Source organism: Oryx dammah, unplaced genomic scaffold (assembly GCF_014754425.2).
Source record: "Oryx dammah isolate SB20612 unplaced genomic scaffold, SCBI_Odam_1.1 HiC_scaffold_29, whole genome shotgun sequence".
NCBI lineage: Eukaryota > Metazoa > Chordata > Mammalia > Artiodactyla > Bovidae > Oryx > Oryx dammah.
In genome coordinates, this window is record NW_024070213.1 from 107,576,183 (window position 1) to 107,593,098 (window position 16,916).

Below are 16,916 nucleotides of genomic sequence, written 5' to 3' on the forward strand. Positions count from 1 at the left end.
CCTCAGCATCAGTCCTTCCAGTGAACACCCAGGACTGATCTCCTTTAGAATGGACTGGTTGGATCTCCTTGCAGTTCAAGGGACTCTCAAGAGTCTTCTCCAACACCACAGTTCAAAAGCATCAATTCTTCAGCGCTCAGCTTTCTTCACAGTCCAACTCTCACATCTGTACATAACCATTGGAAGAAGCATAGCCTTAACTAGACGGACCTTTGTTGGCAAAGTAATGTCTCTGCTTTTGAATATGCTATCTAGGTTGGTCATAACTTTCCTTCCAAGGAGTAAGCGTCTTTTAATTTCATGGCTGCAGTCACCATCTGCAGTGATTTTGGAGCCCCCCAAAATAGTCTAACACTGTTTCCACTGTTTCCCCATCTATTTGCCCTGAAGTGATGGGACCAGACGCCATGATCTTAGTTTTCTGAACGTTGAGCTTTAAGCCAAACTTTTTCACTTTCATCAAGAGCCTTTTAGTTCTTCTTCACTTTCTGCCATTAGGATGGTGTCATCTGCATATCTGAGGTTATTGATATTTCTCCCGGCAGTCTTGATTCCAGCTTGTGCTTCTTCCAGCCCAGCATTTCTCATGATGTACTCTGCATATAAGTTAAATAAGCAGGGTGACAATATACAGCCTTGACATACTCCTTTTCCTATTTGGACCTCAGGCGTGGGGTATCTCGTCTCAGCCCAGGAAATATATTATACATTACAAATTGATAGGCTAGGTTTTTATGCTAATTTAGAGCAAATGTTTGTATGGAAATTTTAACTGAACAGAGTTTACCTATCTTGCAGCTAGTAATTTTTATGCCCCTAACCTGCATATGATAAATAGGTTTATTAACTTTCATAGCAGCTTGAAAGTATTGAAAAAGAATCTAGGCTTCTTGGGAGAGAGTGTGATACTTGATAGTAGTGTTTTCAGTGTGAGTAAAAGGGCATGCAAATTTCCCTGTTTTAAACTAAAAATGAAAAACTTTAACCATATATAGGAGAAATCAGAATTTAGCCTTTTATGTTCATTTGACTTTCCAGAGCAGCTCATGAAATGCTGAAGTAATACAAACACCTGTCTAGCCTGGTATATCTGTTCAGCTAGATGTGCTATCACATTTAGGTTTCATCTCTTTCTGTTACTTTTTCTCCTCATCTGGTGGAAGTACAAAAGCAATAAATTGCATAGGACCAACAGGTACATAAATAAGTTGAACGGATGAAAAAAATAGCCATTGAACCATATTTTATAGGCTAATATTTCACAGAGCACTTTTATACATTTAATAGATGTCAGTCAGTTCAGTCACTCAGTTGTGTCCGACTCTTTGTGACCCCATGGCCTGTAGCATGCCAGGTATCCCTGTCCATCACCAACTCCTGGCGTTTACTCAAACTCATGTCCTTTGAGTCGGCGATGCCATCCAACCATCTCATCCTTTGTTGTCCCCTTCTCCTACCACCTTCAATCTTTCCCAGCATTACGGTCTTTGCCAATAAGTCAGTTCCTCACATCAGGTGGCCAAAATAATGGCGTTTCAGCTTCAGCATCAGTCCTTCCAATGAATATTCAGGACTGATTTTCTTTAGGATGGGCTAGTTGGATCTCCTTACAGTGCAAGGGACTTTCGAGAGTCTTCTCCAACACCACAGTTCAAAAGCATCAATTCTTTGATGCTCAGCTTTCTTTATAGTCCAGCTCTCACATCCATCCATGACTACTGGAAAAACCATAGCTTTGACTAGACGGCCCTTTGTTAGCAATAATGTCTCTGCTTTTTAATATGCTGTCTACGTTGGTCATAACTTTTCTTCCAAAGTGCAAGTGTCTTTTAATTTCATGGCTGCAGTCACCATCTGCAGTGATTTTTTTTTGAGTCCCCCAAAATAAAGGCTGTCACTGTTTCCACTGTTTCCCCATCTATTTGCCATGAAGTGATGGGACCAGATGCCATGATCTTAGTTTTCTGAATGTTGAGTTTTAAGCTGTTTTCACTCTCCTCTTTCACTTTCATCAAGATGCTCTTTAGTTCTTCTTTACTTCCTGCCATAAGGGTGGTGTCATCTGCAAATCTGAGGTTATTCATATTTCTCCTGGCAGTCTTGATTCCAGCTTGTGGTTCATCCAGCCCAGCATTTCTCATGATGTACTCTGCATATAAGTTAAATAAGCAGGGTGACAGTATACAGGCTTGATGTACCAGTCAGGGCTGGTACAATTTGGAACCAGTCTGTTGTTCCATGTCCAGTTCTAACTGTTGCTTCCTGACCTGCATACAGGTTTCTCAAGAGGCAGGTCAGGTGGTCTGGTATTCCCATCTCTTTCAGAATTTTCCACAGTTTATTGTGATGTGCACAGTCAAAGGCTTTGGCGTAGTCAGCAAAGCAGAAGTAGATGTTTTTCTGGAACTCTCTTGCTGTTTCCATGATCCACCAGATGTTGGCAATTTGCTCTCTGGTTCCTCTGCCTTTTCTAAATCCAGATTGAACATCTGGAAGTTCACTGTTCACGTACTTTTGAAGTCTGGTTTGGAAGATTTTGAGCATTACTTTACTAGCGTGTGAGATGAGTGGAATTGTGCAGTAGTGTGAGCATGCTTTGGAGTTGCCTTTCTGTGGGATTGGAATGAAAACTGACCTGTTCAAGTCCTGTAGACATTGCTGAGTTTTCCCAATTTGCTGGCATAATAAGTACAGCACTTGCACGCATCATCTTTTAGGATTTGAAATAGCTCAGCTAGAATTTCATCACCTCCACTAGCTTTGTTTGTAGTGATGGCACACTTGACTTTAGATTCCAGGATGTCTGGCTGTAGATTGGTGATCACACCATCGTGTTTATCTGGGTCATGAAGATCTTTTTTGTGTAGTTCTGTGTATTCTTGCCACCTCTTCTTAATATCTTCTGCTTCTGTTAGGCCCACATCATTTCTGTCCAGGGTGATCACCAATCTGATCACATGGACCACAGCCTTGTCTAACTCAATGAAATTATGAGCCATGCTCAGTAGGGCCACCCAAGATGGACGGGTCATGGTGGAGAGTTCTGACTAAACGTGGTCCTCTGGAGAAGGAAATGGCAAACCACTTCAGTATTCTTGACTTGAGAACTCCATGAACAGTATGAAAAGGCAGAAAGATGAACTCCCCACGTCAGTAGGTGCCCAGTATGCTACTGGAGAACAGTGGAGAAATAACTCCAGAAAGAATAAAGAAACAGAACCAAAGCAAAAACAATACCCAGTTGTGGATGTGACTGGTGATGGAAGTAAATCTGATGCTGTAAAGAATATTGCATAGGGACCTGGAATGTTAGGTCCACGAATCAAGGCAAATTGGAAGTGGTCAAACAGGAGATGGCAAGAGTGAACATCAACATTTTAGGAATCAGTGAATTAAAAAGGACTGGAATGGGTGAATTTAACTCAGATGACCATTATGTCTACTACTGCGGGCAAGAATTCTGTAGAAGAAATGGAGTAGCCGTCATAGTCAACAAAAAAATCCAAAATGCAGTACTTGGATGCAACCTCAAAAGTGACAGAATGATCTCTGTTCGTTTCCATGGCAATCCATTCAGTATCACAGTAATCCAGGTCTTATGTCCCGAACAGTAATGAAGAAGCTGAAGTTTAATGGTTCTGTGAAAACCTACAAAACCTTCTAGAACTAATGCCCAAAAAAGATGTCCTTTTCATTATAGGGGACTGGAATGCAAGAGTGGGAAGTCAAGAAACACCTGGAGTAGCAGGCAAATTTGGCTTTAAGGTACAGAATGAAGCAGGGCAAAGGCTAATAGGGTTTTGCCAAGAGAACGCACTGGTTATAGCAAACACCCTCTTCCAACAACACAAGAGAAAACTCTACACATGGACATCACCAGATGGTCAATAATGAAATCAAATTGATTATATTTTTTGTAGCCAAAGATGGAGAAGCTCTATACAGTCAGCCAAAACAAGACCGGGGGCTGACTGTGGCTCAGATCCTTACTCCTTAATAGATGCACCTCAAAATTAAAATAAGTTTTTTCTGTATAAATCATCTTGCGCAATGCTGCATTAAACATGGTTAAATAGGTTTCTTCCCCCAGTACGTTACAGACCTTTTAATATGTTGCTTACCCCTCTCTTAAAGAAGAGTTAGCATGTATAGTATTTTGTACATTTATATAATCAATTATAGAACAAACAATATAAAAATCATGTTCCAGAATTAATATTTCTTAAACTCGAATAATATTTATTTGATATCCTATTTCTTGTCCCAGAAAATCACTGGAGTTTTTATAAAAATGAGAAAAGTATCTGTTAAAAATGAATAAAAACCTTAAGACGCTAGCGAGGCAGTATGAAAACAGAACAGAAATTATAAAACAGAGTGGAGAAAGAGGAATATCAAGCTTTTGTGCATCATAGAAGGGAGAGAGGGCAGGTAGTCTCCTAGTTGTAATCATTTCTGTATTTGTGCATTGGTACAGATGAAGCCATATAAAATTTCAGCTAAGACAAAGTCTAAATAAGGAAATGGTAATAAATAAATGTTTTATTTAGTGACTATTCCCTTGCCTTCCACTTTTAGAAGGACAGTTTTTTTTTAGTTAAAAAAATTTTTTTTTTTAATTTTATTCTGTGAACTTAAATCAGTACTAATATTTTCATAGAAACTGGATTTGGTAAGATAGCTCCTCAGTGAATTGCTTCCATTTGATGCACTGTACCTAATTTATGTAGCTTCCCTGGTGGCTCAGATAGTTAAGAATATGTGTGCGATACAGGAGACCTGTGTTTGATCCCTGGGTCAGGACAAAACATGGTCCACTGGAGAAGGAAATGGCAAATGACTCCAATATTGTCGCTTCAAGAATCTCATGAACTGCATGAAAAGGCAAAACGATATGACACCTGAAAATGAGTCCCCAGGTCAGAAGGTGTCTGATATGCTACTGGGAAAGAGCAGAGAAATAGCTCCAGAAAGAGGACTGGGTCAAAGCTGAAATAACGCATAGTTTTGGATGTGTCTGGTGGTGAAAGTAAAGTGTGATGCTCTAAAGAATAAATTTGCATAGGAACCTGGAATGTTAGGTCCATGAGTCAAGGTAAATTGGATGTGGTCAAGCAGGAGATGGCAAGCGTGAACTTCAATATTTTAGGAATCTGAAATAAAATGGTCAGGAATGGGCTAACTTAGCTCAAATGACTATTATACCTACTACTGTGGGCAAGAATCAGAGTAGCACATAGCTTAAAAACAACAAAATGGTCTTGGTTTATTTCCAAGGCAAACCATTCACCATCACAGTAATCCAAGTCTATACCCCAAACCACTGATGCTGAAGAGCTGAAGTTGACCAGTTATATGAAGACCTACAAGACCTTCTAAGACTAACGCTAAATAGAGATGTCCTTTGATAATAGGAGATAGAAATGCAAAAGTATGAAGTCAGGAGATAACTGGAGTAATAAACAATTTTAGCCTTTGAGAACAAAAAGAAGCAGGGCAAAGGCTAACATGCTTTGCCAAGAAAACGCATTGGTCATAGCAAACACCCTCTTCCAACAACACAAAAGATGACTGTACACATGGACATTACCAGATGGTCAGTACCAAAATCAGATTGATTAGTACAGTCAGTAAAAATAAGACCTGGAGCTGACTGTGGCTCAGATCATGAGCTCTTACTGCAAAATTCAGGCTTAAATTGAAGAAAGTAGGGAAACCACTAAGGCATTTAGGTATGACCTAAATCAAATCCCTTATGATTATACAGTGGAGGAAACAAATAAATTCAAGAGATTAGATTTAATAGACAGAGTACCTGAATAACTACGGGTGAAGGTTCATAACACTGTGCAGGAGGCAGTGATCAAAACCATCCCAAAGAAAAAGAAATGCAAAAAGGCCAAGTGCTTGTCTGAGGAGGCCTTACAACTACTGTGAAAAGAAGAGACGAGAAAGGCAAAGGAGATGGGAAAGATATATGCAACTGAATGCAGAGCTTCAGAAAACAGCAAGGGAGATAAGGCCTTAAGTGAACAATGCAAAGAAATAGAGGAAAACAATAGAATGGGAAAGACTCGATATCTCCTCAAGAAAATTGGAGATACCAAAAGAACATTTCATGCAAGTGTGCACACAGTAAAGAACAGAAACAGTAAGGACCTAAAAGAAGCAGGATAGATTAAGAAGAGGTGGCAAGAATAAACACACAGAACTATACAAAACAGGTCTTAATTACCCAGATAACCATGACGATTGATGGTATGGTCGCTCACCTAGAGCCAGACATCAGGGAATGCAAAGTCCAGTGGGTCTTAGGAAGCATTAGTACAAACAAAGCTAGTGGGAGTGATGCAATCCCAGCTGAGCTGTTTCAGATCCTAAAAGATGATGCTGTTAAATTGCTGTACTCAATATGCCAGCAAATTTGGAAAACTCAGCAGTGCCCCGGAACTGGAAAAGGTCAGTTTTCATTCCAATTCCAAAGAAAGGCCATGCCAAGAAATGTTCAAACTAACATGCAGTTGTGCTTATTTCACATGCTAGGTAGCTAATGCTCAGTGCTCCAAATCCTTCAAGCTAGGCTTTAGCAGTATGTGAACTAAGAACTTATAGATGTACAGGCTGGATTTAGAAAAGGCAGAGGAACCAGAGATCAAATTGGCAGTATCCACTGGATCATGGAGAAAGCAAGAGAATTCCAAAAAAGTATACTTCTACTTCATTGATTACACTAAAGCCTTTGACTGTGTGGATCACAACAAACTGTGGAAAATTCTTAAAAAGATGGGAATACCAGACCACCTTACCTGTCTCCTGAGAAACCTGTATGCCAGTCAGGAGCAACAGTTAGAACTGGACATGGAACAACGGGCTGGTTCAAAACTGAGAAAGGAGTTTGTCAAGGCTGTATATTGTCTCCCTGCTTATTTAACTTATATGCAGAGTACATCATGCGAAATGCTGGGCTGGATAAATCACTCATTGTAATCAGGATTTCCAGGAGAAATATCAGCAACCTCAGATATGACAGAAAGCAAAGAGGAACTAAAGAGCCTCTTGATGATGGTGAAAAAGAAGAGTGAAAAAACTGACTTAAAGCTCAACATTAAAAGGCCTAAGATCATGGCATTCAATCCCATCACTTTATGGCAAATAGATGAAAAGGTGGAAACAATGGCAGATTTTATTTTCTTGAGCTCCAGCATCACTGAGGGTGGTGATTGCAGTCATGAAATTAAAAGATGCTTGTTCCTTAGAAGGAAACGTATGACAAATCTAGACAGCATATTAAAAAGCAGAGATATCACTTTGCCCACCAAGGTCCATGTTGTCAGAGCTATGGTTTTTCCAGTAGTCATGTACAAATGTGAGAGTTGGAACATAAAGAAGGCTGAGTGCCAAAGACTTGATGCTTTCAAATTGTGCTGGAGAAGACTCTCAAGTTACCTGGACACAGAGATATCAAACCAGTCAATCCTAAAGGAAATCAACCTTGAATATTCATTGGAAGGACTGATGCTGAAGCTGAAGCTCCAATACTTTAGCCACCTGATGCAAAGAGCTGACTCATTGGAAAAGACCGTACTGCTGGGAAAGATTGAGGGCAGGAGAAGGGAACAACAAAAGATGAGATGGTTGGATGGCATCAACAACTCAATGGACATGAATTTGACCAAATTCCAGGAGGTAGTGAAGGACAGGGGTGCCTCAGGTGCTGCAGTCCCTGGGGTTGCAAAGAGTAGGACTCTTCTTCGTGACTGAACAACAACAATCTTATTGATAAGTATAGTACTATATACTACTATGATAGCAAAAACACATAATCACTCAGGATATTCTAGAAATCTAGAGGTAAAATACAATAGAAAATATGAAGTTAAAGAGGGGGGAAACTTATATCTATACGGTATAGTAGTTATTTAGCTGAATAGAGAACACGGGTGTTATTTTCTCAAAGCAGATGAGAAAAACAATTTAGGTCAAAATATAGAAGGGATTTTCATCTTTCTCTGTGTTTGTGGGATGACTCATTCAAGTAACACCCCCTTGAAAATTTCTTGACATACTTCCCTCTACAGCTTCTCTGTAATTAGAGTAGAAGCATAAAGATTCAGATCTCTAGAAGTAACTAACAATAAGTAAGAGTTAATTGATGAAACTGAAGTAACCTGGATGTTGAGTGAGAAGTGACTTTGTCATCTTAGGGTTAGTTACCTAAGGAGACGAATCCTAAGAATAATGAATCTTGTAGTCCAGTTTTAGACATATTCCAAAAATTCAAGAGTTTGAATGGTGAGAAAGATGCATTCATATGTATGAAAAAAACTTGTGAAGAAATTGTAACAAACTCTAAGGTGTTTGATGTGTTTTACTCTTAGAGCTTTAAAAGACCAGATTTTTTTAAAAGGCCTGAAACAGAGAAAATTCCAAAGTTTGTCATGAATATGTGAATAATGTCAGGAAGGCTGAAGGCCAGAATGAATTACAAATTGACAAAAAAAAAAATAAAGTTAACCCAAGAGGATTTTTTTAAAATAGCTTTTAGAGATAGAGGCCTTTTTGATAGGTTATTGATAAACTTAATGGTTCTGTCTTGTCTTTGTTTATTTAACCCATTAGTTCATTATTTACCTTTTGACATAGATAGCATGCTTTTGAAATTGTGCATTCCTGTGACAAGATGGAACATAGGCTTCAGTTCAGTTCAGTTCAGTGCCTCAGTCGTGTCTGACTCTTTGTGACCCCAAGAACCGCAGCACGCCAGGCCTCCTTGTCAATCACCAACTCCCGGAGTTTACCCAAACCCATGTCCATTGAGTCAGTGATGCCATCCAACCATCTCATCCTCTGTCGTCCCCTTCCCCTTCAGCCCTCAATCTTTCCTGGCATCAGGGTCTTCTCCAATGAGTCGGTGCTTCGCATCAGGTGGCCAAAGTATTGGCGTTTCAGCTTCAACATCAGTCCTTCCAATGAACATCCAGGACTGATCTCCGTTAGGATGGACTGGTTGGATCTCCTTGCAGTCCAAGGGACTCTCAAGAGTCTTCTCCAGCACCACAGTTTGAAAGCATCAATTCTTCGGTGCGCTTTCTTTATAGTCGACTCTCACATCCATATATGACCACTGGAGAAACCATAGCCTTGACTAGATGGACCTTAGTTGACAAAGTAATGTCTCTGCTTTTGAATATGCTATCTAGGTTGGTCATAACTTTTCTTCCAAGGAGTAAGCGCCTTTTAATTTCATGGCTGCAGTCACCATCTGGAGTGATTTGGGAGCCCCCCAAAATAAAGTCTGTCACTATTTCCACTGTTTCCCCATCAATTTGCCATGAAGTGATGGGACCAAATGCCATGATCTTAGTTTTCTGAATGTTCAGCTTTAAACCAACTTTTTCACTCTCCTCTTTCACTTTCATCAAGAGGCTCTTTCATTCTTCTTCACTTTCTGCCATAAGGTTGGTGTCATCTGCATATCTGAGGTTATTGATATTTCTCCTGGCAGTCTTGATTCCAGCTTGTGTTTCATTCATCCAGCCCAGCGTTTCTCATGATGTACTCTGCGTATAAGTTAAATAAGCAGCGTGATAATATACAACCTTGACATACTCTTTTTCCTATTTAGAACCAGTCTGTTGTTCCATGTCCAGTTCTAACTGTTGCTTCCTGACCTGCATACAGGTTCCTCAAGAGGCAGGTCAGCTGGTTTGATATTCCCATCTCTTTCAGAATTTTCCACAGTTTATTGTGATCCACATAGTCAAAGGCTTTGGCATAGTCAATAAAGCAGAAATAGATGTTTTTCTGGAACTCTCTTGCTTTTTCGATGATCCAGCAGATGTTGGCAGTTTGATCTCTGGTTCCTCTGCCTTTTCTAAAACCAGCTTGAACTTCTGGAAGTTCACTGTTCATGTATTGCTGAAGCCTGGCTTGGAGAATTTTGAGCATTACTTTACTAGCGTGTGAGATGAGTGCAATTGTGCAGTAGTTTGAGCATTCTTTGGCATTGCCTTTGGGATTGGAATGAAAACTGTCCTTTTCCAGTGCTGTGGCCATTGCTGAGTTTTCCAAATTTGCTAGCATATTGAGTGCAGCACTTTCACAGCATCATCTTTCAGGATATGAAATTATATCAATTCCATCACCTCCACTAGCTTTGTTCATAGTGATGCTTCCTAAGGCCCACTTGACTTTGCATTCCAGGATGTCTGGCTCTAGGTGAGTGATCACACCATCGGGATTATCTAGGTCCTGAAGATCTTTTTTATATAGTTTTTCTGTGTATTCTTGCCACCTCTTCTTAATATCTTCTGCTTCTGTTAGGTCCCTACCGTTTCTCTCTTTTATTGCTCCCGTCTTTGCATGACATGTTCCCTTGGTATCTCTCATTTTCTTGAGGAGATCTCTAGTCTTTTCCATTCTATTGTTTTCCTCTATTTCTTTGCACTGATCACTGGAGAAGGCTTTCTTATCTCTCCTTGTTATTCTTTGGAACTCTGCATTCAAATGGGTATATCTTCCCTTTTCTCCTTTGCTTTTCACTGCTCTTCTTTTCACAGCTATGTGTAAAGCCTCCTCAGAGCCATTTTGCTTTTTTTTTACTTCTTTTTCTTGGGGATGATCTTGATGCTTGTCTCCTGTACAACGTCACGAACCTCTGTCCATAGTTCATCAGTCACTCTATCAGATCTAGCCCCTTAAATCTATTTTTGACTCCACTGTATAAACATAAAGGGATTCGATTTAGGTCATACCAGAATGGTGTAATGGTTTTCCCCACTTTCTTCATTTTAAGTCTGAATTTGGCAATAAGGCGTTCATGATCTAAGCCACAGTCAGCTCCCGGTCTTGTTGTTGCTGACTGTATAGAGCTTCTCCATCTTTGGCTGCACAGAATATAATCAGTCTGATTTCATTGTTGAACATCTGGTGATGTCCATGTGTAGAGTCTTCTCTTGTGTTGTCGGAAGAGGATGTTTGCTATGACCAATGCGTTCTCTTGGCAAAACTCTATTAGCCTTTGCCCTGCTTCATTCTGTACTCCAAGGCCAAATTTGCCACTTACTCCAGGTGTTTCTTGACTTCCTACTTTTGTATTCTAGTCCCCTATAAGAAAGGGTTTCAGTCTGTCTGCCCTCTGATGCCCTCTTGCAACAGTTACCATCTTACTTGGGTTTCTCTTACCTTGGCGTGGGGTATCGCTTCACGGCTGCTCCAGCAAAGCACAGCCGCTGCTCCTTACCTTGGACGAGGGGTATCTCCTTACCGCCACCGTTCCTGACCTTCAACGTGGGACAGCTCCTCTAGGCCCTCCTGTGCTTCACAGCCACCACTCCTCGGGTTGCTCCTCCTGGCCACCGGCCCTGGCCTTGGGCATGGGTGGCTCCTCCCAGCTGCCGCCCCTGGCCTCAGGCGCGAGGTGGCTTCTCCTGGCCGCCCCTGATCTCCGACGCGGGGTGTCTCCTCCCGGCCGCCACTGGCCTCGGACACGGGTTAGCTCCTCTCGGCTGCCGCCCCTGACCTCGGACGCGGGATAGCTCCTCGAAGCCCCCGCCACTGACCTCGGACGCAGGGTAGCTCCTCTCGGCCCTTCCTGTGCCGACGCAGCCTGGCACTCTAGGCCGCTGCCCCTGACCTCGGACGTGGGATAGGTCCCCTTGGCCGCGCTTAGTGAGGCAGCTTACAGGCGCCTGCACTTAGTGAGTCATCTGGCCCCATCACTTCATGGGAAATAGATGGGGAAACAGTAGAAACAGTGTCAGACTTTATTTTTTGGGCTCCAAAATCACTGCAGATGGTGACTGCATCCATGAAATTAAAAGACACTTACTCCTTGGAAGAAAAGTTATGACCAACCTAGATAGTATATTCAAAAGCAGAGACATTACTTTGCCGACTAAGGTCCATCTAGTCAAAGCTATGGTTTTTCCTGTGGTCATGTATGGATGTGAGAGTTGGACTGTGAAGAAGGCTGAGCACCGAAGAATTGATGCTTTTGAACTGTGGTGTTGGAGAAGACTCTTGAGAGTCCCTCGGACTGCAAGGAGATCCAACCGGTCCATTCTGAAGGAGATCAATCCTGGGATTTCTTTGGAAGGAATGATGCTAAAGCTGAAGCTCCAGTACTTTGGCCACCTCATGTGAAGAGTTGGCTCATTGGAAAAGACTCTGATGCTGGGAGGGATTGGGGGCAGGAGGAGAAGGGGATGACCCAGGATGAGATGGCTGGATAGCATCACGGACTCGATGGATGTGAGTCTGAGTGAGCTCCGGGAGATGGTAATGGACAGGGAGGCTTGGCGTGCTGCGATTCATGGGATCGCAAAGAGTCAGACACGACTGAGCGACTGAACTGAACTGAACTGAACTGAACTGAACTGATATGAAAAGGACATCTTTTTGGGGTGTTAGTTCTAAAAGGTCTTGTAGGTCTTCATAGAACCATTCAACTTCAGCTTCTTCAGCATTACTGGTTGGGGCATAGACTTGGATTCCCGTGATATGGAATGGTTTGCCTTGGAAACAAACAGAGATCATCCTGTTGTTTTTGAGATTGCGTCCAAGTACTGTATTTCAGACTCCTTTGTTGACTATGATAGCTACTCCATTTCTTCTAAGGGATTCCTGCCCACAGTAGTAGATATAACGGCCATCTGAGTTAAATTCACCCATTCCAGTCCATCTTAGTTCACTGATTCCTAGAATGTCGATGTTCACTCTTGCCATCTCCTGTTTGATCACTTCCAATTTGCCTTGATACATGGACCTAACATTCCAGGTTCCTATGCAATATAGCTCTTTACAGCATCAGACCTTGCTTCTATCACCAGTCACATCCACAACTGGGTGTTGTTTTTGCTTTGGCTCCATCCCTTCATTCTTTCTGGAGTTATTTCTCCACTGATCTCCAGTAGCATATTGGGCACCTACTCACCTGGGGAGTTCATCTTTCAGGGTCCTATCTTTTTGCCTTTTCATACTACTCATGGGGTTCTCAAGGCAAGAATACTGAAGTGGTTTACCATTCCCTTCTCCCGTGGACCACATTCTGTCAGACCTCTCCACCATGACCTGTCCGTCTTGGGTGGCCCCACAGTGCATGGCTTAGTTTCATTGAGTTAGACAAGGCTGTGGTCCATGTGATCAGATTGGCTAGTTGTCTGTGATTGTGGTTTCAGTCTGTCTGCCCTCTGACGTCCTCTCAGCGCCTGCTGTCTTCCTTGGGTTTCTCTTACCTTGAACCAGGGTATCTCTTCATGGCTTCTCCAGCAAAGAGCAGCTGCTGCTCCTTACCTTGGACGTGGGGTAGCTCCTCTCAGCCACTGCCCCTGACCTTGGATGAGGGGTAGCTCCTCTCAGCTGCTCCTGCGCTGCGCAGCCACCACTGCTAGGCTTAGATTTTAAATATAAAATCTAGTAAAGATAATACCAAATGTTATTTTCTGTATCAGAAAATCAGTGACCCAAGAGTAAGGAGTTAGCTGATTTTAAAGGAGTTCATATATGCAACACTTGAATTTCCAGAGAACTTTAAGTATGAACAAAAGTATGATGTCTGCCAATAATATTTTTAGTCTATGCAGGATGACAGGAGTGCAGGGAGTCGTGCTTCTTCACTAGTCATCTCACATCCTAAAAAATTGCATTCAGTTCTAATGATGTTACCATAAAAAGACATTGATAGTCTAGAGTTTAGCCATATAACTTCACATATTATCTAGGATGGTGTTGAAAGGAGCTAAGAGAAATGATATTACAGGTTTGAGAAAACAAAACTGTGGATAGGAAAAACTTTTAAAAATATATGTTAATATGAGTAGTTACAGTCTAAAAAACTGTCAAACTGCATTGTTGAATTTCAGAGTGAGTCTAACCATTTTCTGATAACTCTTTCTTAAAATCCATTAAAATGCTAAACTTAAATGTTTCATTTATGTACATTCATGTGTGATTACATTCACAGGTAATGTATTTCCAACTGATGATTTTTATTTATTACTGTAGATCATACCTCACTCCTGTTAGAGATGAAGAGTCTGAATCCCAAAGGAAAGCGAGATCTAGACAAGCAAGGCAGTCTAGAAGATCAACACAGGTATATTTAATGTGTGTAATATATAAAAGTTCAGAATTATGTTTCCCCTTTTCACATTTCTGTGCAAATATTGATCTCAGTGTATAGTATGAATGAATCTTAAAAGTTGTGGTAATCCTACTGTAGCCTTTTAAATATGGCTGTGCTGTTAATATTACATTTTATCTAATTACATTTCATCTGATATTACATATGGCTACTACTGTTAAGGCATGTTTTGTATGCCTTTGTATATCTCTTTGAGTATTTATGTTTCTATTCCTAATATAGTGTCTGATTCAGAGTATTTGATTAATGTTAAAAATGAATCATATATGATGTCTTATAATTATTAAATAATTCTGAGTGTTGGGAAGGGGTGGGAAATAAGCATTTTATATTAGGTATTTCAAAAAGCTGATGTGCAAGTATGAGAAAAATGTCCGTTCCAGCTAATTATCATCTTCTTAGCTCCTTGCCGTTCTGACTCTGTCTCTCATATCTCTTTCTCTCTTCCCTTCCGTGCAGTACATGGGCTCCGAAGTCCAGATTACAGTCTATCCTTTTGGGGACTTAACCTTCAAAAATTACCACCCTACTGAAATCTTCTCTTTGTGCATCTACATATATAAAAACTCATAAATACATGTAACTTTAACATATAAAGGTGTATATATTGGCTTTTCCTTCTTTCTTTCAACTTCTTACAAATATTTATATTCATACGGTCAGTTCCTGTGCTGTTTTGTTAATTTCTTTAATAGACAATTTCTTGCATCTATTTTATTTCTTTCCCAGTACATACTATTGTGCTTGCTCATGATGATTCTTCATAGAATGAATATGACTTGCTAAGTAGAAATTCTGTTTAAATTTGCAGACCAGTTCTAAACATGCATATTTGAGTTCTAATACATTCATATTTAATTTAATATATTTAATTTTTAATTTAATATTTAATATATCTTTTTTTGTGTGCAGGGGGTAACATTGACTGATCTTCAGGAAGCTGAAAAAACAATAGGGAGGAGTCGTTCCACCCGAACCAGAGAACAAGAAAATGAAGAAAAAGAGGAGAAAGAGAAACAGGATAAAGAAAAGCAGGAAGAAAAGAAGGAATCAGAAACATCTAGAGAAGATGAATATAAACAAAAGTACTCCAGAACATATGATGAGGTAATAGTATACCAGCAACACAACTAGGTCCTATGGCATGGGTAGTTCTTGTGATTCTCAAAATGCAAGAGGTTTATTTACTAACAAACCACATGCAAATTGCTCATAAGGATTTTAACTGGAAGTCTTAATTATCTTGACATGAGTAGAACATTACTTTTCCTTTAAAATGAACTTAAATATTTTATGTTTTTATCTGTGTTTAATATTTCAAATGGGTGTTAATTTTCACATTTCACAGACTTATCAACGCTACAGACCAGTATCAACTTCAAGTTCAACCACTCCCTCCTCTTTACTTTCTACAATGAGCAGTTCACTTTATGCTTCAAGTCAATTAAACAGGCCAAATAGTCTTGTAGGTATAACTTCTGCTTACTCCAGAGGATTAACAAAGGAAAATGAAAGAGGTAAGAACAAAAATTTGAAAGCATTTTGTTTCCTTGAGATAATTCTTTGAGTTGGTTTTTCCTAATTAATATAGTTTAACAGAAAAGAACCAACATCCTAAACTGGGACTCATTCTACCTAACCAGAAAGAATATGGTTGAGAATGAGAAAAGTAGAAATAAAAACAGAAAATTGTATGATCTGTCATTGATACGTGTATCTTTATTGCCTAAGACTTCAAAAATCTTTATGTAGATCAACATAGAAAAGTTGGTATAGAAAAACTGGTGGGGTAAAGTCCTTGCCAAAAAAATTATTTCTATGCTTATTTCTTGAAAAATAGGTTTCTTTTTCAGCTGTATATTGGCATGTTGATGCTATTAGCATTTCCTATTATTGCATATAAACTTCTTATATGAACTCTAGTTAACTCCTACTTTAAGAAATGGGTGCTAAATAAAAGTATTCCAATTGTAGGTATTTTATATTTTAAAAGTGAAGTCAAATAGTATTAATCATGATAATATCAGTAGTCCTATAGGAGTAAGCTTCAGAAAATTAAATGTTTTTCAACTGCAAGCTAGCTCTTTTGTTGGTCATTGAAATATTTCAGGTCTTTAAACCTCTTGAGTGTGAGGCCTGTATAATGATTATAAAAATTTTGAGCCAACATTTAAATTAGGGATATTTGCATAAAAGTTCAAGTTTCTGTCTTCTTTTGAAACGTTGGAAGATATGGCAACACTGGATCTGAATTCTCACATCAACAATTGATTAGAGCTGAGAAATAGCAGCACCGCCGCGCCCACCCCTCCCAACCCCCGCAACTCTTATATGACCTGGATGACCACTGTTGGTTTTGGAGTTTGAGGCCTTTGCACTAAAACTAATTCTAAAAAACATTAAACCCCTCTTAATACTAGAATTTTGGAGTTTCTTTTGCTACTTTTTCTTCACAGAAGGAGACAAGGAGCCTGCTAATGACACAGGAGCCTTTTGACAGTCATTTTTAGCATCACTTTGCTCCATATGTCTGCTTTTTAAAGCATATTCAGAGGTTCTAATATTCTTCTAGTATGTAAGTCTGAGGATATTTTAACTATCCCAGGAAGGGAACAAATTTGAAGACTTTACATTGATTTGTTTTTAATAAAAGATAATTTTTTCCCAAGGGGGGAAAAAAGGTTTGCTCTGAGATACTAAAAGAAAATTCAGTGAATGGTGCATTGATTCTACTGCTGCATGAGGACTGGGAATGGCAGAAGTAGAAGCTGAT

The 16,916-nt window shown here is 40.0% G+C and overlaps 1 protein-coding gene across 12 annotated transcripts in view; it reads left to right on the forward strand.

Annotated features, from left to right (window-relative positions):
* PPP1R12A (protein phosphatase 1 regulatory subunit 12A) overlaps positions 1-16,916 on the forward strand; it is a 170,320-nt gene that overhangs the window by 125,098 nt on the left and 28,306 nt on the right. For all 12 annotated transcript variants that reach the window (XM_040234501.1, XM_040234509.1, XM_040234502.1 and 9 more), the window contains 3 exons: positions 14,005-14,095; positions 15,056-15,250; positions 15,492-15,660. In XM_040234501.1, the coding sequence (XP_040090435.1) occupies positions 14,005-14,095; positions 15,056-15,250; positions 15,492-15,660 (455 nt within the window). The remainder of the gene's footprint in view (positions 1-14,004; positions 14,096-15,055; positions 15,251-15,491; positions 15,661-16,916) is intronic.